Here is a 23,961-nt window from a genome sequence, read left to right as displayed (position 1 = left end):
AGGTTTGGAGACTATGACTTATGGCTTCTTGCTCTCCACACAGTCTGGACAGTAGGTGGATTTCAGCTCAATGACCGTTTTCAGGTTAATAATCAGTCAGACGGGTTCCTGGGATGGTAAGCTCCTTGGCTCAGGATTGAGCAGAACCTTAGGGAGTCAAATGGTCGTTCCATCCCCTCGGCCCCTTCTCTCTGTCCAGGTCTCTTCTCTGTCCGTCTGTCTAGGATGGCTCAGGCTGCAGGGTGGGGGGCATGTCAGGGACCACTGGCTCTAGGAAGTATCTAGAATGCTTAAGCCCACAGTTTTTGAAAGCTTTTAGTTCTTATATTTAGTTTTTCTTTTTCTTTTTCCCTTCTTTAGGATTGTCTTGTAGCAGAAATGGAGGATAAAGTTCTAACCATAGTAAGTACACGTTCTCAAAGTTATTGTAAATTTCCTTTTTCCAAAACAGTGAAAGTTACTTTAATTAAAGTAAATGCACTGTGGTCAGTTAAATCAGGATATACTTTGGATTACTGTCTTTGGGATATGGGTCTATTAATTTAGATGGGAAAGAAAGAATAAAAGTTATTTAACAACAAGACCAACTACTGTGAAAATTCCTGTGCTGAACTTGGACATATTGGGGTCTCTCTTTTGCTTTGTTTTTTTTTTCCAATGAACATTTCATCAGTGTGCAGTTAGACTTAAATTGATAGCTAGCCTGTTTATTGGGGTTCTGCTGATCTGCAAATTTTGCCTCACAACCATTTCGATTAAAACAAATTCTTGGCCAACACTTTATGATGGAGGGGGATGCACTGTGACTGTTGAACAGCATTTTGTAACTATTCATCATCACTTCCTCCTTTTGACACAAGCCAGCCTGTGCTCTTTTGATAAGGCCTTCCTCCTACTGATGTTGAGGAATTTAGCAATGAAACCACTATAAATATATTTTCCATAAATAGGGAGGCTAAACCCATTGGAAGAGTTTAAAAAGTGTCACTTGTTGGATTCTCCTCCTTGGAAAAAATTTTACTCATTGGAATTTCCTGATTTTTTTGGTTGTTGAATTTTGGCAGTTCAGATGGATCTGATTGCGGGAAGTAACCACACGTAACTGCTGTGGTTGCTACGAGGACACCGTTTAACAGGGACTCTCACCTTGTCTTTAACATTTTACTTTGTCAAGATTTGGCATTCAAAGAATGTGAGCATCATCACCATCAAAAAGATCGTGGACATGAATTCAATACATAAAACTATAAAAATCCTAGAAACCCCCCCCCCCCAGGAGATGGTCTAGGTGACCTTAGGTTTGGTGATGAGTTTTTAGATGCAATACCAAAAACATGAACCATGAAAGAAAAATTGCTAAGGAGACTTCATTAAAATTTAAAACTCTGCCGTATGAAATGCAATGTTAAGAGAAGAAAAAGATAAGTCCCAGACTAGGAAAAAAATGCTTAAAAAAAACACATATCAGATAAAGGATTTGTATCTAAAATATACAAAGAACCGTTGAAACTCAGTAATAAGAAAACAACACAATTAAAAAGTGGATAAAAGATCTGAATGGACACCTTACCAAAAAAGATACACAGCTGGCAAATAAGCATCTGAAAAGATGTACAACATCATGTTTCATGAGGGAGTTGTAAGTTAAAACAACAAGCTGCCTCTGTACCCTTAGTAGAATAACCAAAATGTAAAACACAACACCACCAAACGCTGGCGTGAATGTGGAGCAACAGGAGCTCACTCCTCGCCGGGGGATGCAAAGTGATGCAGCCGCTGTGGAAGACAGCGCGGCAGTTTCTTACAAAACTGAACATACTCTTACCCTGTGATCTAGCAGTTGCAATTCTATGCATTTATCCAAATGAATGAAAAACCTGTAGCTACAAAAACTTGCACAGAATGGGGTAGCAGCTTTATTCATGATTGCCCCAATTTGGAAGCAACCAAGATGTCCTTCGGTAGGTGAATGGATAAACAAACTGTGGTCCATCCAGACATTTTATAGCTGCATATTATTCATCCATAAAAAGAAATACGTTCCCCAGCTGTGAAAAGATCTGGAGAAACCTTAAATGCATATTACTAAGTGAAAGAAGCCAGCTACATATGGTGTAACGATAACTATTTGACATTCTGGAAATGGCAAAAATCATGGAGGCTAAAAAACCAGGGTTGCCAGGGGTTCGTGGTGGGGGAGGGAGAGAGATGACGAAGTGGAGCACAGGGGATTTTTAGGGCAGTGATATTATTATGTATAATATCGTAATGGTGGATGCATGATGTTATGCACTTGTCGAAACCCGTGGAACTGTACAAAAGAGAACCCTAATGTCAACTGTGGGCTTAGTTAATAATAATCTCTCAATATTGCTTAATCACCTGTAACAAATGTAACACGCTAATGCAAGATCTTAATAATATCTTGTTATTATTAACTATGTTATTCTATAACTATTGGAAGCTGGGTTGGAAAGAAAGTATATAGGAACTCTGCACTTTCTGTTCTATTTTTTAACCTGTCAATAATTTTGTCAATATTTGGTATGCAGAGAATATGAATGATCACTAAAAAAATACAGATGGTTGGGCACTGATTCTCCCTGGCTGCCAAAAGGGGGTTCCTGCCCAGCCTGTGCCCTTCAGTGGTTGTACATGAGATAATATAAAAGCTGCACTTTTTAGACAAAGCTGAAAGAGTGGCAATATTCCTACAGTTTGCAAATGCGGAGTCCAATTTCCCTGAGCAGTATTATCAGAACGATTGCTGACCGTAGCTAAAGATTGTAGCTGAAGTGCACTTCTTTCTAATGAACAAACTGCACTTACAAGCGGAATAGAGACAGACTCACAGGTAGAGAGCAGGCCGACAGCAATGGGGGGGGGGGGCGGTAGTAAGGGGAGGGAGGGGTGGAGCAAAAAGGAAAAAGGGCTCACGGACATGGACAACACGGTGGTGACTGTGGGGGCCAGGTGGGCATAAGGGGGATAAATGGTAATGGAAAAAATACAATAAAAAATAAAAAAATAAAATAAAATTCAGCCTGAGAAAAACTTGGGTAATGATTGAGCCTCTCCTGACTGTCTGCCTCTCCAACTCTAGGTCAAGGTTCTAAACGGCATCTGTGACAAAACGATCCGGTCTGCCTCGGCCCCTGTCATGAGCCAGTGCGCATGCCTGGAGGAAGTGCACCTGCCGAACGTGAAGCCTGGGGAAGGCCTGGTGGGAACCCCAACAACACCCCTTTTGTTTTCACATAATAACCCGTTATCATTTATTAACGTTTTCCGCACAATTCCGCATTGCTTTCACTGTAATTCCGAATGGAATTAGACTGTCTTCCATCATGTAGTCAGGAATTTGCCATCTTGAACTGTCGATATGTTTTTTCCTAAGATTTTACTTATTTATTTATTTATTTATTTAATTAGTTAAATAATTTAGAGAGGGGAAAGGAGGGAGAAAGAGAGGGAGAGAAACGTCAATGTGTGGTTGCCTCTCGTGCACCCCCAACTGCGGACCTGGCCCACAACCCAGGTGTGGGCATCGACCAGCGACCTTTTGCTTTGTGGGATGACACCCTACCCACTGAGCCAAGCTGGTCAGGGCTCGAACTGTTGATAGGCTTTATGTCTTCAAAGTATAAAAATAAATACAATTTTAAAACTGTTCACTCATATCTTGAAAGAATTGTCTTAACAGTTCTATTTTTAGGGCTTAGCAATGCAGGGGAATAGAAAACATTTGCAGAAAGGAAAGATGGTCTTTGGGTACAAAACAACATGTGCTCTGAAAGTCTCTGCTAGCACGTAGGGTGGATGCGAGAAGAGGCTGCTTGGAGGAAACGGTTCTTATAAAACCATTCAGAAGTGTCTCATTGGTAATGTACTGTAGCTCCATAATAACAGGCCCTGAGAATACACACAGGTAGTTGTCTCCTAACCTAGGTCAGCACCCAGACACCTGATGAGATTAATTTGCTGAAATTTAAGTGAAGGGAACTCAGGCCCATGGATGAACTTAGAAGCTTTGAATCAAGGTTAATCCCAGCCCTCAAGTGACTTAACCCCTTTATGTGTGGGTTTCCTTATCTGTGAAAAGTGAATAATAATAACTGCCTCTGCAAGGTGTTGAAAGTGTTAAGTCAGATGAAGGATGCTGAGCGTCAGGTGCTGAAGTTGTAGTACATGTGCAGTAATTGGAGGCTACAGCTACTACAGCTGCCATTGACGATGAGGAGGAGGGGAGGAGGAGGAAGAGTGCCGAAGAGCTGTCTCGAGATGTCAAGCCAGTCTCTAGTCTCAGAAAACCGAATGTCAACAAGCCTTCATTCTTAGCAAGTAGAAATATGTATACGGAGACTGCTCAATTGGCTTCAGAGTAAATGATGGATTGTAAGACTAGACAGGGAAGGCTTCCTAGAGCTGAGTTTATAGTCACATATTGAAGCAGAGAGATGGCCCGAGTGCACAGAAGTGGCGTTGCCATTTCAGATGGTAAAGCTGTACAGGCACACGTCTGGGCAAGGGAGTGCCACGTGCAGGGAGACGCTGATGACTCTGAGCATGAAAAGATGTCGCTGGAAAGGAGAGGGATGGGGCGAAACCTCAACGTGTCGTCTTTGAGGAGATTCTCATTATAGAGTGGTGTAGGTGGCTGAGTAGGGCAAGTTCAGGGTCAAAGTGATTTCTTGGGGAGAAGCTATGCTACTGTGATACAGATACCAGGGTGAGCAATTACTTTTTGAGCAACTGCAGAAATGTGTTCTCGATGATATGGCTAACTCACAGGGAAAAGCGTCTTTGCCTTATGCTTCCCTTAAGACGGAAGGGGGCTTGCTTCTCGTTTACAGCCTATGTGGTGTTATGTAATAAATTCGCTCATGCATCCTGGTCTGGGTTGTTCGTGGCTTGAGTAAGTCAGCTTACAATGACTGCTGATACCACATTTAACTGAATATATTGTGTCACTGAACAAAGAGATGGTCAGGAGAGAACCGCCCTTGTTTGAAAGGCCTCATTCATCCTGCAGGGCTGGGAAGATTCTCTCTGAGTCCCCAGAGTTACAGCAAAATTCAGTGCGCCTGGTACACATATGACGGGATCAGAGAGATCTCGTTTCTGATTTCTCCCACTAGTATTTCGGTGTGTTCAGTTCCCCTTCCCTGCTCTGAGGATCTTGTTTCACAATGTTTCTGGAGGCTTCAAAATGAGCATTGTTCTGCAGGGACTGCCTTTAATGTTTTATAAGTTCAAGTCACACTCGCGGCTGTATTTGTAAACACTAGAGTAATGAGTTAATATTATCTGTGACTCCCTCCAGGGCATGTACATCAAATCAACCTATGACGGATTGCATGTGATTACCGGAACCACAGAGAACGTAAGTGCCTGTCCATGCAATGTAAAAGCGATCGGATGTTTAAACAAATTGGACACGGAGTCCCCATACTTTTCATTTAAACATGTGCATGCTGTTTTATTGTCTGTAGTGTGAGCATGGGAGCCTGTTTGGTTTATCCCGTTGCTAGTGTGTTGCTTAGCACCAGCTGTTGTCAATTTATTATTTAAATCACCCTCTATTGCTCTTGTCCATGCACCTTGCCCAGTTTTTACCCCCACCCTTGTGTTAATTATTCCTTTTGTACCCTGGAAGTATTAAGGCATAAATACAAAAACGATCTGTTTGCTGTTGAGAGTCACTCTTACAAGAACTGGAATTGGTAAGCATATGTGTAAAATATGGTGTTTTTTTGGTTCGATGGAATTTATGTGTCACCAAAGCAACTATTTTGGGATTTTTGTATGACAAAGGTTCTTTTTATAGAGTTGTATTTCATAACATTTGGCATGATGTTGAAATTTAGGGGTTTTGTCCCCTAAGCTTTTGAATACAAAAAGCAAGGCTCTTTCTGCTGTGAGAGACTTTGTACACTATTGCCCTTCATTTGGAAATTCTGCTAAGTGAATGGCGTTTCTTTTAGCCCCTGAAACATTTTGAATTTGTGAAAAGTAGAGCTCCGTGAATGCTTTCTTTTTGCAACCTACAATATGGCAAGCTTTTAAATGACATTGATATGAAGCTTAAAGCGTTTGACTAGCTTCCAGGGTCTGTGTAAAAAAAGCATGTGTCTGTGGAATTAATTTACTATTTAATCAACTAAGACAAGAGGAAATGATTTCTTAAAATAGAAGAGATTGGGTGCCTACTTTTCTAATCTGTTTGGCAGAAATGTGTGTTGAATTTGGGTCTTTTGATAGAATAAAATGGCATGACCTTTGATGAGGGCTTGTGACACAGACTTGGTTTTTGTAGTAAGAAAATAATGGCGTTGCTTAAGGCAGTCAATGAATTATAAATAAATTGTGTGGTTCTGGCAGACGAATGAGTAAACGTCTTCAAGCATTCTTTGTTGAGCTACATGGAAAACACGCAGGGAACCACCAGGAGTTTTTATACCACCTCATACAATAGGCAATAACAGCACAGAAAGTTCTTCTTTTAGACTGAGGATGGTGCAAAAGAAAACAATGCACAACGCGTCAGGCATCACACAGGTCATCCCTTATCCTTATCTGAGACTTCGTATATTTCAGCTGAACCACGACAAGAGTACACTCGTGGACCACACAGGGCATTGTTTCAGAGTTGGGTGGATTCAGAAGGGTGGTGACTGTTAGTTAAGATTTTAGAGTTGGTTTTGCACCTAGCAATTAGGTGATCTCATTAACAACCAGACCTGTGTGGCTCCAAATTCTCTGGTCTTCTTGAAGCAATTTCAGTCTTGAATAAATGGAGAAATGTGTAGAGCACTAGTGTTGCTACTGGAAGGCACACCGATTTTTCATCCTCAAAAGGGAGTCCCCTCCTTTTGCTTTAAGGATGAGAGTTGAGTGGGAGACTAAAGGAGCTGCTTTGCAATCAAATGACATATCAAATATAATGATACGTTTTCCTAAAATTCCTACCAGACTCGTAAGACTAGGTGAGGGGTTCAGGGTTTGCCTGGGTGTAGTTGACCCTAGAGAAGGACTGTACCTAAGTCCTCCCAGAGAGAGGTGGTTTCCATCCAGTTGAAGAGTAAGAAATGACCACTTGTCTTACTGTGTTTGGTAATCCATTTGAGAATGTCACCCACTCTTTCAGACATTCAGCTTGTTCACTGAGTCCCCGGAATGTGCTGAGCACTTCTGAGTCCTGTGGATGAGGGTGGGAAGTTAGGTCAGAATGCACGTTTCATGGGCTTAATCTGGATATCTTATACTTCGTGCTGGATGAAAACGCCAGCTACAGGACAGCTTTCCAGCTTAAGGTTACAATGACTTCAGAGTCAGAATGTCTTAATGGAAGCCCAGTGGGATGGGTGGTAGTGGACGGAAATTACCCACTGCATTGCCAAGCCAATGATCTCCATGTTCCTCTATCTTGGACTCCAAGCTGAAGCAATGCCAGAGGCCATCTCAGTCCTCCAGGACTTTTTTGTTCCGTTTTGAGGTTATCTGGGAAGTCGCGATCGTTCTAAGGTCAGACTGAATGGTATCTAGTGATTCTTTATCTAGTTTTTGTTTGTTTGTTTGATGCTCAACACCTTGACAGGATCCCCTCCATACTCCTGTTCCACCTCCCCCGACCCCAAGAGATGAGGCGGGAATTAGATTAGCTTCAGAAGAATGGAAACATTCTTCTTCAGGTCATCACCCTTCTGCTGCAAAGCAGAACAAGCATCGTTTTTCAGCAGCCAGGCTCATGGTGAAGATAGGCAAGAGCTGTTGACCTAGGGTGGATTGGGGTATCAAGCTCTCTGTTTACCGGTGTTCTGCCAAGCACAACTCTTAATCACTTGGTAGGACATTTGAGAAATGAATGTGTGAGGATCCTTAGGAAGGGAAGTCAATTCAGGACATTGGGGCTTGTATTTTAAGATTGCACATCTGTAAACAGGAGCTGCCTGGCCTCAGGGCCATCTTTTCTAAGGCAAAGCTTCCCTTAGATGAGTCCTCAGCCCAGGAAGATGAGCTGGCAAAGTAGGTCCCTGACTCTGGGTGAAGCCTCTGACACACAGGGACAAAAAGGAGCATTGATGCGTTCATTTACTGTCAAGTGCCTTGAGAGAGATTCCAGTTAGGCCATCTTCCTCTGGTCCCCATGGCGCCAGTCTCTCCGGTGAGGCACACTGGTTGTTATGGCAGCAGGTTAGTCTTAAAAAATAACAGCCACACCTGCGCTTTGTGTTGAGCCTAGATAAATGAAAGGGAGTGCTTCCACAGTTTGATGCTGCTTTCGCTCCTGCCTTGTTGAGTCTGTCACAACAGCTGAGTGAGAAAATTCAGCAAGTGTGTCTTCAGTTCAGTTGCTACCCGCCCAGCCCTGTTCAAAGGTGCTATTTTGGTTTTTTAAGGATAGTTGTAAATTGTTTGAGATTCAGGCAGTTACATCAGTTACTAAATAAAATATTCTGGCCTAGACAACACTTGATTATCATTGGAGATCAAAGGCTTATCTTTGCCTTCTCTTTTGCTCATATAAGATATCTTAATCATAAACAATTCTAGTTTGGTTAAAGGGATAAGAATACTATGGCCAAAATATTTGATAAGTAGACTACATATGTGAGCATATATTTGCAAATTTGTAGTAAAGTATTCTTTTGGAAAGCAAAGTCTGGAAGTTTGTTTTGATACTGGAAACATGTTTATTTTGAATTAAACCTGCAAATGAGAAAAAATTTAAATTTATTTTCTTTAAAAAACATTTCTCTTTTCACCATCTTTCTACTCTAATACCATTGTGATAACATGTAACACAAGGTTGAATGAAAATAAGATTTAGCTTTAATAATTGCCTGCAAGGAAGTGGGATGACAGAGTTACAGTTAAACAGTGGGTCAGCTTTTACAGGATTCGTTTTGATAAGGGTAAGTGTGGGGGAGCTTTACTTCAGATTCCCGTCCGCCACGGATGAGAATAAGTCTACCAAGACATGATCTGCATGGGGAGGAGAGGTGGCCGATCTCTCAAAGGAGAAGGGCCAAGAGCCTTTTCCTCAATGGGCTTTTATTAGGTTCATTTTACAGAGGAATACAGGTAAAGCTCATCAATCATTGTCAGGCAGTAAGGGTCAAACAATAGATAACATAGAGAGAACTTTGAGGGCTTATTCTGAGTTATGGTCAGTTAGTTAAAGGGCTATAAAACTTTGGGAACCAAACTCATTTCAGGTGTGGACCCTTATCATTTAAGCTGAGGGTATAAACAAAGCAGGTTTCACAGGATTTTACGCATTCTTTTTTTAGGCCTGATTCCCTGGGGAATCTGCCCTTTCCAGCACTGGGCTGCACCACCCTCTCATTGTTTTAGGCTTAAGTCAGGCAGGGAAAGTAAGGCAGCCAAGAGATTAGGAGACTTCTTGCAGACAGAATGAGGACTCAGGCTATGTCAAAGCCGAGGGTCGAGGGTCCATCACCCCCTTTTTCTATAGCCCCCCAAGTCCTTCCCTGTGGGCCTTTTTCGTGGCCATTCCTCAAGATCCCTCCCTTGAGGAATCTTGAAGTAAAGTGGGCAGAGATGGCCCCCCTGTCAGGGAGATAAACTTTGTCTCCTTAATGGCTTATGGTCCCAAGGTCTCTGACTCAGCCTTAACCATGGGGGTTACAGCTTCTGAAACCAGGCAGGGCGGTTCCCAACAGGTAAGGGTAGGTATTTTTTAGGTGAGCCAATGGCTTTTACCAGCTCACCTTGTCCACAGTGTGTCCCACTCTCCCTGAGAGTTGACATGAAGCCAGCTGTTGGGACTGACAGATTATCTGTTACAACAGACCATTGATAAAACAGATAACTCAGGTTTTAGTGTGCCCGGTTCTGCAGACTCACATACACTGTGTCTTTCTCAAGAAAATTACATTTCCATTGCTCATTGTCTATAGAAGAAAGAAGGATGAAGAAACACAAGCAGAAAGAAATGCAAAGCTTAAAAAATAAGACCGGCCTCTCTGTTTGTTGCTCATAGTCTCCTGCAGACAGATCTCAGAAGATTCACGCTGGCGATGAAGTCATCCAGGTGAACCGGCAAACCGTGGTGAGTTTTTCACTGAGACTTAAGACTTAACGTTCCCCTCTAGGACTTTCACCTAAGCCCAAAGCCATTTTGCTTGAGTTTTTAAAATTTGAAGTTTGTATCCGGTTTTCCATAATTTTAAGTAGTGCTAAAATGAACATATTTGTATCTAGCTGATATCCTTGAGATCCATTCATAGGTTTGATTTCTTTCCTTATTCATGAGCGGGTCCCCTCCCTTCATTTTCTTTCTTTGAAGGTGGGATGGCAGCTGAAAAATCTGGTGAGAAAATTGAGAGAGAATCCGACAGGAGTTGTGCTCCTGCTGAAGAAACGCCCCACGGGGTCCTTCAACTTTACTCCTGCGCCTCTGAAAAACCTACGGTGGAAGCCGCCTCTTGTGCAGGTGTCTGGTCTATTTCCATGCTCTGTTGTAAGCCTCCGTCTGCTCTCAGCACATGACCAACGCTCAGAAAAAGCAAGATTAAAATCAGGACATTGGTTTCAGGAGTCTGTATATGCATAATTCTCCTATAATCCTACTTATATGAAAATAGACATTCTAGATCTACACTGAACAGCACAGTGACCACCAGCCACATGGGACTATTTAAGTAACATTAAAACTTCAGTTCCTCAGTCTCCCTTTCAGGAGTTTAGTAACCACATAGGGCTAGTGGCTGCCATGGCTGCAGGAAGTTCATTCTCAGTCCTGCTCTCTCATTTCAAATGGGCAGTGATACGTACCCAGTTTGAATCCTAACCTTGGAGAGACCATGTGGGGTTGAGTCAGGAGTAGGGATCATGGGAATAACCCAGATGGTGGTGAGAAGTATCACTCCATTGTTTAGACATTGTTTAGAATTGCCTGTCTTGGCTGATAATCAAAAACAGACTGACTTTTAGTGAGTTTTATTGTTTAAATCCTCTACAAACAGTACACTCCTTTGTTGCCTACACCTTGGTGGACTGTGCCAGCCGACCAACCCCGCTGTTACACTGTCGGTCCTTAGCATTTATTTCCTAAACCATGCATGAAAAGCAATGACATTTGAATGTCCTTTTATAAGGTTGGGATTGCAATTATATGTAACTGTGGTTTTTTGCACATCTTCGAATGGAAGGCACAGTTGTAATCCCAAGCCATCCATTTGGATACTTCATGATGCACAGAACACTGGGAGGTGGATTAAATAACAGGGCGTGGAGGGTGGAGCAAGGAAGGGCACGGAACTAAAATCCCTTCTTAAATAATAGCTGATCATATTAATCATGCCCCATCTGCTTCTGTGTGCATTGCTCAGTGCAAGGGGTAACATCTTTAAATTTGGGGGGCTGGATTCTCAGAATGTATTACTTAATATAATGGAAGTTGTACTTCATCACTAGTAGTTGATGGAGTGCCTGCCAGCTACTTGGTGCCCAGAACAAATGTTAGGCTCTGAAGGAGTGGTGGGGGTGGGCCAGGCAGGTGAAGGCACCCTGCCTGTGGAGGTGGGAGCACTTCGGAGCCTGGAATGCCAGGTGGGGTTTGGCCAGTGGGTCTCTATGTCACAGAGGAGGTGAATGCTGTTCTGTGGACACACACCCACAAGTGCCAGCAGGGGAAGGTGGTGTCCTAGGCAAGGTTTCCTAGAAGCAGAATCTGTGACAGAGATTCTTGTGAAACTGATTTTTGAGGACGTGGCTTCAGGTAAAACCTGGAAGGGAGGAAGGGAGACAGTAAGGAGCAGGAAGCCAGCAAGGGGGTGTGTCAGGTAAAGTCTAGCCTTGGCCTGTTACACAGGTGTAACCACAGAACGACAGGCTCCCATAGCTGTACTCAAGGGGAGGGGCTGTCCACCGGGAGTCATTCTCCAGGGAAGCGAGAGCTGTGAGCTTTTAGCAATCAATTCACGAGCTGGGTTCGCCAGCTGGCAGACGGGCTGTGGGTATACGCGCACCATGGCCCTACTGCAGGAATGTGTAGATGGGACAGTCCCTCCGTTTCCCACCCCATCACCCCCAACGGAGGGCAGGAGAGGCAGCTGGGTGGGTTGGTGGGCTGAGGTAGTCCAGACTGCCAGGGTCAGGAGCAGGGACTTCATCCCAGAGGGCGACGTTGTTTTTTACATGAATACATGCATTAGGTTTCTAGGGGTGCCCTAATGGAGCACCACAGGCTGGGTGGCTGAAACAGTTCCTCTTCTCACAACTCAGAAGACTAGACCTCTGAGCTCAAGGTGTTGTCAGGGTTGGTTTCTTCTGAGGCCTCTCTCCTTGGCTGGCAGACAGCCGCCTTCTCCCTGTGTCCTCACATAGTCTTTCTGCCACAAGTCTGTGTCTGAATCTCTTCTTATAGGGACACCAGTCATACTGGATTAGGCCCTAACCTAATGAGCTCATTTTAACTTCATCATGTCTCTAAGACCCTGTCTGCAAATACAGTTACATTCTATGGTACTGGGGGTTAGGCCTCCAACGCAGGGATTTTGAGGGGGATGTAGTTCAGCCTGGGACGTAATCTAACAGAAGAAACACCAGGTGGGAGCTGTTGTATGTCTAGGTGGTTGGTGCTGTGGTTCTGGGAAAGGCTGGTGACAGGGATTCCAGAGAAAGACTAACTAAAATATGAGGCTCTTTGGAAGCAGACTCACAAAGCAGCACAGCTTAGTGGTTAGGAGAGGGGCTCTGCACGCAGTTCAACCCCTCAAAGTTCAAATCCCAGCTCTTCCACTTATTAGCTGTGGGACTTAAGACAAAGTACTTATCTTTCTAAACCTCCCTCCTCACTCATTATGAGTGTGGACTGTTAGAAAAGTGCACACTAATCCTGTGAACTTTCCACTCTGGGCTGCGTGATGAGGAAAGCCAGCATGGCAGGTGTGAAATGTGGCCGTGACAGTGACCCTGAGTGGCAGTATCAGTGACCGAAATTAGCATGCGAGCAAAGAGCCATCTGGGAAGCAGAGATGATAGCTCGTGCGAGCATCAGAGAATGTGAAGCATTAGGGGAACATTCGAGTGGATGTGTCCAGAAGCTTAGTGAAAATCATTTCTAAGTGTAGGCTAGAGCTAGACCCTTGACCTCTGGACGTTCGCTTAGGAAGGGCGCACTTCATTTTCTCTGGTTCTGTCTCCCTTCATGCCAAGTTCCGCTAAGTGTGGAGTTTGGGGGAAGAGGTGATGGTGAGGGATGAGACACTCAGTTTCGCTTTTGACCTAGGGAGAGAACCGCCCTCAACATGCAGGGGCATTTTTATAGCTCAGGTGCCACGGGTTCTCGCGATATGTCAGGATACCTGCACAATCGGCACCAGCGCCCCAGTAGCCTCTCTCCGCGCCTCCCCCGGCACTGTGGGAGTGTCTTCCTTCAGGGGCCTTCATGCCGGGGCGCCCACCTTGCCCGGGAGGGAGTTTCTGTAATGCCTGTCGACATCGTGAGTACTGTCCTGTCACGGTCATCGCTGTGTTTTGCCTCACAGTCCTGGTCCGTGAGGTTGCTGATTTGGAAGTAATCATCAGTGTTGGCGTTTTCAGAGTGCTTTGTCGGCGGAAATGCTCCAGTTTACTTTTCTTTTACTTGTTGAGGACCTGGATCCTGGCCCGGTGTGTTCAGACATCGTCCAAGATAAACAGATTGAGATGTTAATCAATTAGACATTGAGTAGAGTTCACTGTTGACGTGTTCATGGCCAACATCCAGGATGCGCTGCCTATGCTACAGGAAATGAGAGACTGAGCCCCTGTTTTTCCGAGTCTCCCCTGAAAATGGGCTTTCACTCTGTGAGCCCTGGCTATTCCAGTCCTTTCCATCCTTTGATCCTAGTTCACCATCTCATTATGGGGCACTTTGGGGTCTTTCATCATCATCCGGGCTAGGTAGGGTTTGGGGTGCCTTTTGCTGTCTGTCCAGGACCCAGCACAGTTCTCGAGTGGCCCCTCCACGGGCTTCCACGGACACCTTCATGCCCTGACTCTGAGAGTTCCTTGCTGTTCCTTTACTGACCAGAAGGCGATTACTGTTGTTAGTCTATAGAAGAGAGAAGATCGCAGGCCTCATACAAGATCTTCAAAAATAAGTCTTTTGACATCAGTAGCATCATTAACATTAAGCTGTGTGGATTTTATATTTTTAAAATTAACTTGTGTGCATGTGTCTATGTGCAACACTAAATTAAACAGCGTAAGGTTGTGCACTTCCTATGTGACAAGCAGTGCGCTCAGAGCATTACAGATATGATCTCACTTAATTCTCACAGCTACCTGGCTGGTCCTGGTCTCGTCCCCATTTGCTTCTATTTTGTAGACAAGGCACAGAGAAGTTCACTGATTTCCCCAGAGAGTTACACTGCTAGTTCCCCCTTACCCGTGGTGTCCCTTCCGCGACTTTACCTGTGGTTCCAGTTAACTGTGGTTAACTGTTGTCCAAAAACATTAAATGGAAAACTCCAGAAATAAACAATTTATCAGTTTTCAGTTGCTTGCCCTTCCGAGTGATGAAATCCCTTACCGCCCTGCTCTGTCCCACCTGGGACATGAATCATCTTTGTCCAGTGTCTCCACATTGTGTGTGCTACCTGCCCTTTAACAGTTCATAACCGCCTCGGTTATAAGCTCGGCTGTCAGGTGTTTTGAGAGAGAGAGGGAGAGGGAGAAGGAGGGAGAGGGAAGGAGACCCCATTCACAGAACTTTTATTACAGTACATGGCTTAGGGGAGGGGGAGACGTGTCCCAAGGATGACCTCTGAGGTGACTTCTGCCCTTGTGCACTTGCTCCTGTTTCAGACCTCGCCTCCACCCACCACGACCCAGTCCCCGGAAAGCACCATGGATACCTCGCTGAAGAAGGAAAAACCAGCCATCCTGGATCTTTACATTCCCCCTCCGCCAGCCGTGCCCTACTCTCCCCGGTATGTATGTCACTGTCTGTCTTTGTGGCATGCGTGTCACCTGTTCGTGGGGATTCGAAGTGGTGGTGTGAAGATCCCAGGGCTCTCGAGGGGAAAAGTTCCTGAATCCCAGTGTGTGGTGGGGTTGAGTCCTAAAACTGTTGTTAAGGAGTGTGATCCTGGGGGTGGGGGGATAATGAAGGTGGTCAAAGGCACAATCTTCCAGTTCTAAGATAAATGAGTTCGGGGGAATGTAACGTAGGATGGTGACTATAGTTTACAATTGTGTATCTTGTTTATGCAAGTTGCTGAGAGAGTGGATCTTGAAATTCCTCATCATAAGAAAACAAGACTTTGTAACTATGTGAGGTGATGGATGCTATTTAAACTTACTGTGGTGATCATTTCTATATCTATCCATCTATCTGTCTAAAATCATTATTTGTGCACCTTGAACTAATACAATGTTATGTCAATTGTATCTCAGTGAAACTGGGGGAAAATCTGTGACCCTTCAGGGGGAAGTGCAGGGACAGATCCAGGTTTCATGGGCCTTGTCACTTTACAGTTTGGTGGCGGAGGGGCTCTTCACAGAAGCACGGGCTCTTGGCAATGCGCTGTTGTGTCTCCTCCCTGGACGTGGGAAGGGGCTGCTGGGGGTCCCTGGAGCTGAAGCTTCACCCACTGCATGGTCAATTCACCTCTGGGGAGGGAGATAATAGATATTTCTGGGACATTAACTCAAGTTACAGCTTTATTTTGCTGAGAGACATATGTTCTTTGTAGCACTTAAAAAATGTGACTGTAGGTGTGGATAGTACTATATTTGCACACGTGTGTGTGTGTGTGTGTGTGTCTATCATAAATTCTTAAAGGTCATTGCTTCATAATGGCTATCTTTAATGTTACATGGTGTAATGAGGATGGTCGCACTAGATGTTATATAGGGGATGATTTAGGTGTGAAATATAGGCTCGTTCATATCAACTTACATATTTACATATGTTGGAAAAGCCAGAGAATCTGGCTCACTTGCTCAGTACGCATTTACTTGGTGTTAGGCCGGCGTTACCGTATTACGCGGAACAGATACAGTTCTTGCCCCCAGAGAACTGCCAATGTCTTAGTCAGCTGTTCAAGAATAAATTGAGAAATATGTAATTATGCTATAATGTTTCATAAGACAAAGGTCAGGCTGAGCTTACAGTGGTGATTTACTTTATATTGGAGTTTTTCATTTGTTTGTTTTGTTGTAAGCTGAACTACTTGCTTCTACTGGATTTATTCCTGGCACAAGGAAGAATTAACATCATTTTCCTCTTCTTCGAGTCTTGGTTTGCCCAGAACTCCTTACGGCACATAGAGTGGTCGCCTTAGGTGTCAGGGGCATTCTGGTTGGTAGACAGGACTCTTCCTTGTAGTCACAGACCAGAGTCATGTGGCCATGGGATCTTAAGTGTGTTTAAAGTGACAGGCTGTTGCCTTTGCACGTACAAAACACATGAGTTTCACTGATGATCAGTGTGTGGGTTGCTCTATCAGAAACTGTAGGGAGCCCCCAACTCCCCACCCCCCAACCTGAATGTTCTTGTCTGAGTCTCAGAGCAGGAGTGAGAAAGAGAGTAATGTACATAGTGAGCGCGAAGAGGAACTGGGGCCTTTAATCTACTTGGGTGGGGCACACATGCATGTGTGTGTACACACACACCGTTAATGAAGGATAGTTTCTGAGGAATGAAAAATGCAAATGGTTACGGAGAACCAATGGTGAGTCATGAAAGTTTTGTGAATGGGGAAGTTATATGCCAGGTTGAAAAATGTGGAAGGAGATGGATTCATGGAGGGGGGGGGGTGCGTAGGCAGCCACCCCGTGGGAACGACCACCACACAGGCTAAGCCGGTCTTCAGGTTGGTTTGGACTCAGTTGATTCTGTATTTTGTCTGGTAGTTTTTACAGTAAGTCATCTAACGGAATTTACTAATTGCAGAAAACAGCCAGCTGGTCACTTGGACTCAACTGAAATTAATTTTAACTTTTATCGTAAGCTGACATTCAGGAGGAGCTAAGTTGCAGTCGAAGATCCCACTTTCGCCAGTCTCGGTACTTAGTTCAGAAAATAGACGCTCTCCATCGCGGACTACAAAGGCCCTTTGTATTTTTTGACATAATATTCAAATCTGACAGCCCCATTACACATCAAGTGTCTTCTTCCCCCCTGGATCTTGGCAAAAACACTACCCTGGGCATGAGAAAAATGGTTCAACAGGTCACACCTGGACGTGAGATTCTGGCAGTACATAGGCGGTTCCCAGACAGGACAGAGACGTGGGCAATCCAGAGCCATCTTCTCAAAGGTGTATTTGTATCATTTGAACACATTTGAAAAACACTTATTTCCCATTGTTTAGTAGGGTCATGGCATTCACTCATACCTAATAGGATCTCTCTGTATTTGAGGAACAACTAGGATGGAAAAAGTAATCCTTTTTCTTCCAGTGGAAAAGGCAATGTACATGTTATGTGTGTCTCCTGTGATTCTTCAGCACGGGAGGGGCTTCGTCAGCACCTTCCTTATCGCCCACTATCTTCTAGGGACGAGAACGGGAGCTTCGCCTATGGAGGCATCAGTAAGTGCAAACAAGCAGTGCCTGCTCCCAAGGGTTCCGAGTCCCCGAATTCCTTCCTGGACCAGGAGAGTAGAAGACGGAGGTTCACCATTGCAGACTCTGACCAGTTGCCTGGGTATTCAGTTGAAACCAACATTCTGCCCACAAAAATGAGACAGAAGACACCATCTTATGGTACGAGTCTGAGTGTTTGTTTTGTTCCCCCGTTTGCTGTTCTTCCCTTCCCCCGCCTTCCTTATTTGGAACTGTTGGATGAATTTGGCAGACCCTAAGGGTAATCTGAGGAAAACATAAACCTCAATGAAATTCTAAGTATGAGACCTTTATTCATCGCTCTGAAGCGAAGCCTTGTTGAGTCATTGCTCTGCCTGGCATCAGAGCCCAGCGGGTGAGGTCATGCTCCAGTTTTAACTTTCAGAGCCTGGCTTTTAACTTTGGAGTTGCTTTGCTCTGTGCACCCACAGACTCAAGTTCAGCACGCCCCTGTCCAGACTGTGTGCTGCGGAAATCCGATGCTTTAAAATACTTTCCTTATTTTAAAATATGTTATTGCTTCTGCTTAAGTGAGTGTGATATTGTGGGGGTGGTGGTCTAAGTTACAAATACAGGGAAAGATTCTCCAAGCCAAAAAGTCACCCGCAGTCCCTTTCCTTCCCCTGTCCCTGAAGGCAAGCCCCGGCCCCTGTCGATGCCTGCGGATGGGAGCTGGATGGGGATCGTGGACCCTTTTGCCAGACCTCGAGGCCATGGGAAGAAAGGCAAGTTTTTAAGCAAATCATATCCAATAAGGAATCGAGAGTCCCAGGCTCTAGTTTCCGCCCTATTTCCAAATGTATTGTTATAATGCAGAGAGGACTTACCCCCTCTGAGCCACATCTCCTCATCTCTAAAATCAGGACAGCTGAAGATCTCTCGAACCCTCCTTATTTCTAGAGCGGCAGAATTATGCAATGCTATTAGTGATTGTAAATCTCCTGATTAGCTTGTGTGTGCTTTGAAAAGGCTGTAGACGCTAACGGTCCACACTCTAAGCAAGTAGAAATGAATTATTCATTATGTAATAGCATCCTAAATTTTATGGCTGTTATTATTGGAGCCTGTTTGATTTTTCATGAACAGGCATGGAGTTTTCCCCCTCCCAAATCCTTCTTGTGTTAGAGAGTCATTACTGTGGGAGAAGAAATTTGTGTTTCATCAACCCTGTAGTCACTCTCTGGTTATTACACCAGTCTTGAGAATGTTCATAAATATTCCTACTTTTTGCCAGTTTACATTTGATGAGATCAACATTGGCAGCACACTGTAGCTGCCTTTGCAGTGCTGAAACAAAGCAGGCGACAAGTTACAGGCTGGCAGGCTTTAGATAGTGAAAGGAAGAAGAAAGCATTCTGGAAGCCCAGCTTTCAAAGTGATCAACCTCTGACATCTCATCGGGACTTGGTAGAGTTTGTCACCCAAGTACCCGAATGGCCTGGGTTATGCTAATGTGGAAGAGGAAACACCTGTGTGAAGTCCAGAACACCTCTAGCTGATGTGTGACAATCTGTGGAGCTGTCAGCAGGTGGCAGCCTGTCCTGTGTTTAGATTTAGAAATGCCAATGTCTTTGTTGCCTTTCCCTTAGCCTTTTAAGCTCTGATTTAGCCTTTTATTTCCTTTACACACTGAGAGATGGTCAGGCAGGGGGTGGGGTGGGGAGTGTGAAATCAGTAATTGGAAACATATCGGACCCTTGTTGGTCCCACCTTCCACATTTTTTTCTTGTATGATCATTTTAGAATGAAAGGTACCTGCACAGTGCACACCTTAAAAAGAGGAATACAGCTTTATCGAGATAAAACTCACGTACACCGCGAAGCTCACCCCATTAAAGTGTGCAGCTGAGTGGTTTTTAGTATATTCGCAGAGTTGTGTGTTCAGTGAAAGTGTGATTCCAGAACACTTTGTCATCTCGAAAAGAAACCCCAGGCCCATCAGCAGAAACTTCTCATTTGTTCCTCCCTCCATCCCTGGCAACCATACTTTCTGTCTTTGTGGATTTGCTTATTCTGGACATTTTGTATCAATTGACTCATACAATATGGGGCTTTTTGACAATGGGCACTTTTTAAAAGTAGCTTTCCCTCTTTGATTACAAAAGCAAAACAAGTACACTGAAGAACATCTAGAAGGGACAAGAAAATAAAACCCAGCTGTAATCTGCTTCCCCAAACTAGAAATAATCACTATGAATGTTTTGTGTATCTCCCAGTTGTTTTCATAAATACAGTTATACATTTACAAAAAAATGTGCAGAATGGAAGAAATAGATGTTCACTAATACGATGTAAGCTGAATATTATCTAGAACATGTTTTTAATAGCTACATTAGTAATCCACCTTATGGCTATAATACCTATTTATTCAGTCATTGTTGGACTTTTAGGTTATTTCTGTTTTTATCCCTACACCCCCATCATAAATAACGCTTCAATAAGCACCCTTGTACATAGATCTTACATTGTTAGGAGTAGATTTTTTGATCTAAAGAATGCCAAAGTGCCCTGCATTGTAGATTTCTGTTCAGTTTCATAAATGCCCCCCACCAATCCCAGGGGGGTCTGCTGGCATCTTGCGTGGGATCAATCTTTCTTGTTCGCAAATATCCTGAGCATCACAGAGCATCAAAAATTTTGGACCTTATCCATTAAAGGTGACTAGTGCCTGTCCTTCACTGAGGGTGACAACCAAAGGTACCCCCACTTTTCTGAATGCTTCTCAGGGATGCCCCAGGGTAAGAAACATATTCTAGAAGCGCATGCTATGTGCTACAGGCCTCGTGGAAGGAAAGATGGGGAAGGAGTGTTGGAGTCACACAGCTTTCTCTCTTTGTTTTTTGGTTTCAAGTATAATTGTGAAGATTCTCACACTGGTAAAGAAGGGCAGGGGTCAGCAAGGCCGTGTAGCCCGTCCCTGGGTGGAGGGCAGAGTGTGGTACCCACCATAGGCTTCAGGCCCACTTATCAGCATTATGCAGTGGATGGTTATTTTAATGGGCTTGTGGTCTTTGTCTGGAAACAGGTGAGGAGGCCCTGTGTCGATACTTCAGTAATGAACGGATCCCTCCGATCATCGAAGAAAGCTCCTCTCCCCCATACCGGTTCTCCAGGCCCACCACGGAGAGGCAGCTGGTCCGAGCAGACTACATCCGAGGCAGCAGGTGCTACCTCAGTTCAGATCTCCATAGCAGCGCCACGATGCCATTCCAGGAGGAAGGGACCAAAAAGAAATCTGTCTCCTCCGGGGCCAAGTCCTCGTCTACTGAACCGTCCCTGCTGGTCAGCTGGTTTACTCGCCTGAAACTGTTGACTCACTGAGCCCTGCGCTCCCCGGACTCCCCACCGCCCCTGCTCCCAAGTGCCTTGCTTCCTCCGTGGATGACCTGTTCTGATTCTCATGCACAGTATTATGTAGACACCTTTTGCAAATTCATTTTATTTTATATTTGGAAAATTGTATGTTGCCCTTCTTGGAATGTTGAAGGAAGTGGGTGGGAACTAATCCAGGCGGTCTTAGGTGCTGGTTTGTGGAGGCAGAAGGAAGAGGTGGGTAGAGTGGGCTTTTCTTGCTTCTTAGAGTCAGAACGTGGAGACACGCTCTACAAACCAAGCCTCTGCCAGGAATGGCAGGGTCCCTAGGCGGAACTGGGGCATTTGTTCGTTGTGCGGGCGGGAGAAAATTGGTGGCCATTGTCGCACAGATGTGTTGGTTTGTGGTCCAACTTGTCCACCTGAAAAAGCCAGTGGAGAAACCATTTTCATCGTGATTTTTCAAGCTACATACCACATTCGTCAGTGTATCAGCGGCTTTGACTTTGAAATAACGTGTTTCAGAAGTGTGTGCCGCTCTTTCAGGGCAGAGGTGTAAGTGTAGACCTGTTACACTTGCTTCACCCCTTTTCATAACAGTCTCCGTCCAGGTCGATTGATACAGAAACACACTGAGATGGGGCTTATCATGCACACAGAAGTGTATGGTTCTGCGGGGTGGTGTTGTCTTAGATTATTGCCTTTGAGGGGGAAGAAGCTATGGGATTTGCTGACAGCCAAAGTATCGTTAAGGAAAATGAAGCCACAGGACTTAAGTTTGTGAAAGATACATCAGTTTGCATTTGGACCTGTTCGGTGTCTGTCTACCAGAAAAGAACGGACAGTTCTTCAATATTACACGTTTTGCTAATTAGAAATATCTTGGAAAGTCTCACGGTCACAGATTTTCAAGTAGGATCAGGTATTTTGGAAAAGTGTGTCTGGATATTAACTCTTGTTTAAACTGAATGTATGATATTTTGTTAGAATGGAAAAGTACTATCTTGTTAATTTAAATGTTTTAAATATAGTTGTATATTTTTCTTACTCTTATTTACATGTAACGGAACTATTTCTGTTTTGCGCCATACATGATGCTCATGGAAAAGAGTGTTTTTAGATTTACAAGTGACCGCCATGGCTTTTGCCACCAGGAGCACTACCGTTAAAAAACAAAATAAACCCTCCCAAGAATTTGGGATTGAATGGATTAGAAATGGGAGCGTTGAGGAAGCACATGTAAAGTAGCATTACACTTGAGGGATTTTCTGAGCTATCTTTCTAGGCAGAGCTGGAATCCTTGACTCAAAAATACCTGTCCCCGCCATACCCCTGCAATATTTATTTTGCTGAACTTCCTGAAATTCAATGAATTGGAGATTCCCTGGAGTGAGTAAACATCTTCCCTTTAAAACAGCTCTGATGAGGTGAAGCAAACAAACAACCCTCACGGATTAGTGTGATTGAATTAGGCCAGGCCTGGCCTGTCACCCTCTAAGGGAACTGCAGTTGAGAATACGAGTGTTTCATGGGGGACAGAAAGGAGTTTGCCAAACCGAGGGTAGAGGAGGCAGGGATGTGTGATTGGTTGGGAGTTTAACAACACAAAGAAAGGGCCAAGTGTGGGGGCGGGAGGTCCGGTAATTGGGCCCCAGGGACTAGGAGGGAGCTGTGGGAAAGGAGGAGCCGCAGCCCTTGCCCATTTTACTGTTAGCATGTGTTGGCTTCACGCCCAGAAAGTGGGGTGGCAGCACTTCCTCTCACTGCCTGCATAACAGGGGGACGGGCTCTCAGCACTCTAGTCTGGCTCAGTCATGACCAAAATAGCTCTGGAGGTCTTAGCTGGAGATTAGCTCCTTTTTGTGGAGAAAGGGCCACTTGCAACCAAGTGACCATTCTCAAATGAATTTGCAGAAGTCAGTCTTCACCCTAGGCAGTGCCCAACTTAAATTACTATACCCCATGTTTTCCAGACTGTTCGCTGAAGTCCCAAGGGAAGGCCAGAGAACTTTCTGGGTTTTCCACCTTCTTTGGTCAGCCTCCACAGATTCATTTTTATTTCTATTTGGGCTTTTCTCCTGAATAGTGTTTAAGAAATAGATGGCTGCAAAAAAAAGTTTGTTTATGTCTTCACTGTCAAGATATATAAATGATAGTTTAATACTAATTTCTTAGAAACTAACGGAAACTGCTTACCTCGGTAGTAACCCAGGTTGAGTGGTGGACAGGTGCTAACACATGAAGATGCAGAATGACACTTTTTGACATGATACTTTAAAATAGTGATTTCTAAAAATACTACCAGCCCAAATTCAACACACCCCCCTTTTTATAACAAATATTCCATAACATCACTGCAATCATTAAATGAAAATCAAGGATGATAAAGCCTACCTTCGCATGTAAAAGCATCACTATTCCAAAATGCAATTAGTAGGCAATATAACTGGCCTCAATACCACACATATCAGTGTAATGCCCTAACCAAAATGTAAGCAAATAGCAATATATAAATATTTTGTAGGGGAATAATTATTTTAATGTGTAAATGCCCAAGCACGATTATATTACAAGATGTCGTGAAATAATGAGACAAGGCTCATACTTGTATCTCTGTAGAAAATCACCAGGAACGTGACAGCTATAAATGTAGACCAGCACAGGCCTGCTAGGTTGGCAACTCAGTACCAGAAACAGATTGATGCCAGCAATAGGATTTTCTAAAATGTGGCCAATTCTCCATAAAGTTCTAGACAAAACAGAAGTCTACGACAGCAACCCACACAGAGCGCTTCCTAGATGCCTGTCCTAAATCCCTATAGCTTTGTCAATGGGCGCCACTGGCATTCCCATCGTACATGCCGGGGGTTGTCCAAGGGCATGGGGCTGATCCCAGCTGAGCTGGGGTTAAAGTTGAAGCAGCCTAGTTCTGGTCCTTGCTCACATTCGCCTTGCTTCAGGCTTCCCTCACTGGGTAGAATATTCTGATGGCTTTCCTGAAAAAGCCAACATGTGTTAAAACTGGGTGAAGAATTCCCTGGGTGTTTATAGACAGAATAAGATT

At 44.2% G+C, this 23,961-nt stretch overlaps 1 protein-coding gene across 2 annotated transcripts in view; it reads left to right on the top strand.

Moving 5' to 3' along the window:
• Positions 1–21,950, top strand: part of CNKSR3 (CNKSR family member 3) — a 76,800-nt gene extending 54,850 nt beyond the window's left edge. For both annotated transcript variants that reach the window (XM_024551984.4, XM_045188914.3), the window contains exons 5-13: positions 361–402; positions 3,104–3,223; positions 5,324–5,383; positions 10,007–10,075; positions 10,313–10,459; positions 14,821–14,945; positions 17,518–17,726; positions 18,221–18,310; positions 20,611–21,950. In XM_024551984.4, coding sequence (XP_024407752.1) covers positions 361–402; positions 3,104–3,223; positions 5,324–5,383; positions 10,007–10,075; positions 10,313–10,459; positions 14,821–14,945; positions 17,518–17,726; positions 18,221–18,310; positions 20,611–20,906 — 1,158 coding nt within the window. In that variant the 3' untranslated portion in view covers positions 20,907–21,950. The remainder of the gene's footprint in view (positions 1–360; positions 403–3,103; positions 3,224–5,323; positions 5,384–10,006; positions 10,076–10,312; positions 10,460–14,820; positions 14,946–17,517; positions 17,727–18,220; positions 18,311–20,610) is intronic.
• Positions 21,951–23,961: the final 2,011 nt, after the last annotated feature.

This window comes from Desmodus rotundus, chromosome 11, assembly GCF_022682495.2.
Source record: "Desmodus rotundus isolate HL8 chromosome 11, HLdesRot8A.1, whole genome shotgun sequence".
Taxonomy (NCBI): domain Eukaryota; kingdom Metazoa; phylum Chordata; class Mammalia; order Chiroptera; family Phyllostomidae; genus Desmodus; species Desmodus rotundus.
Note: the sequence above shows the minus strand (reverse complement) of the source record. Positions and strands in the feature narration are given on the sequence as shown.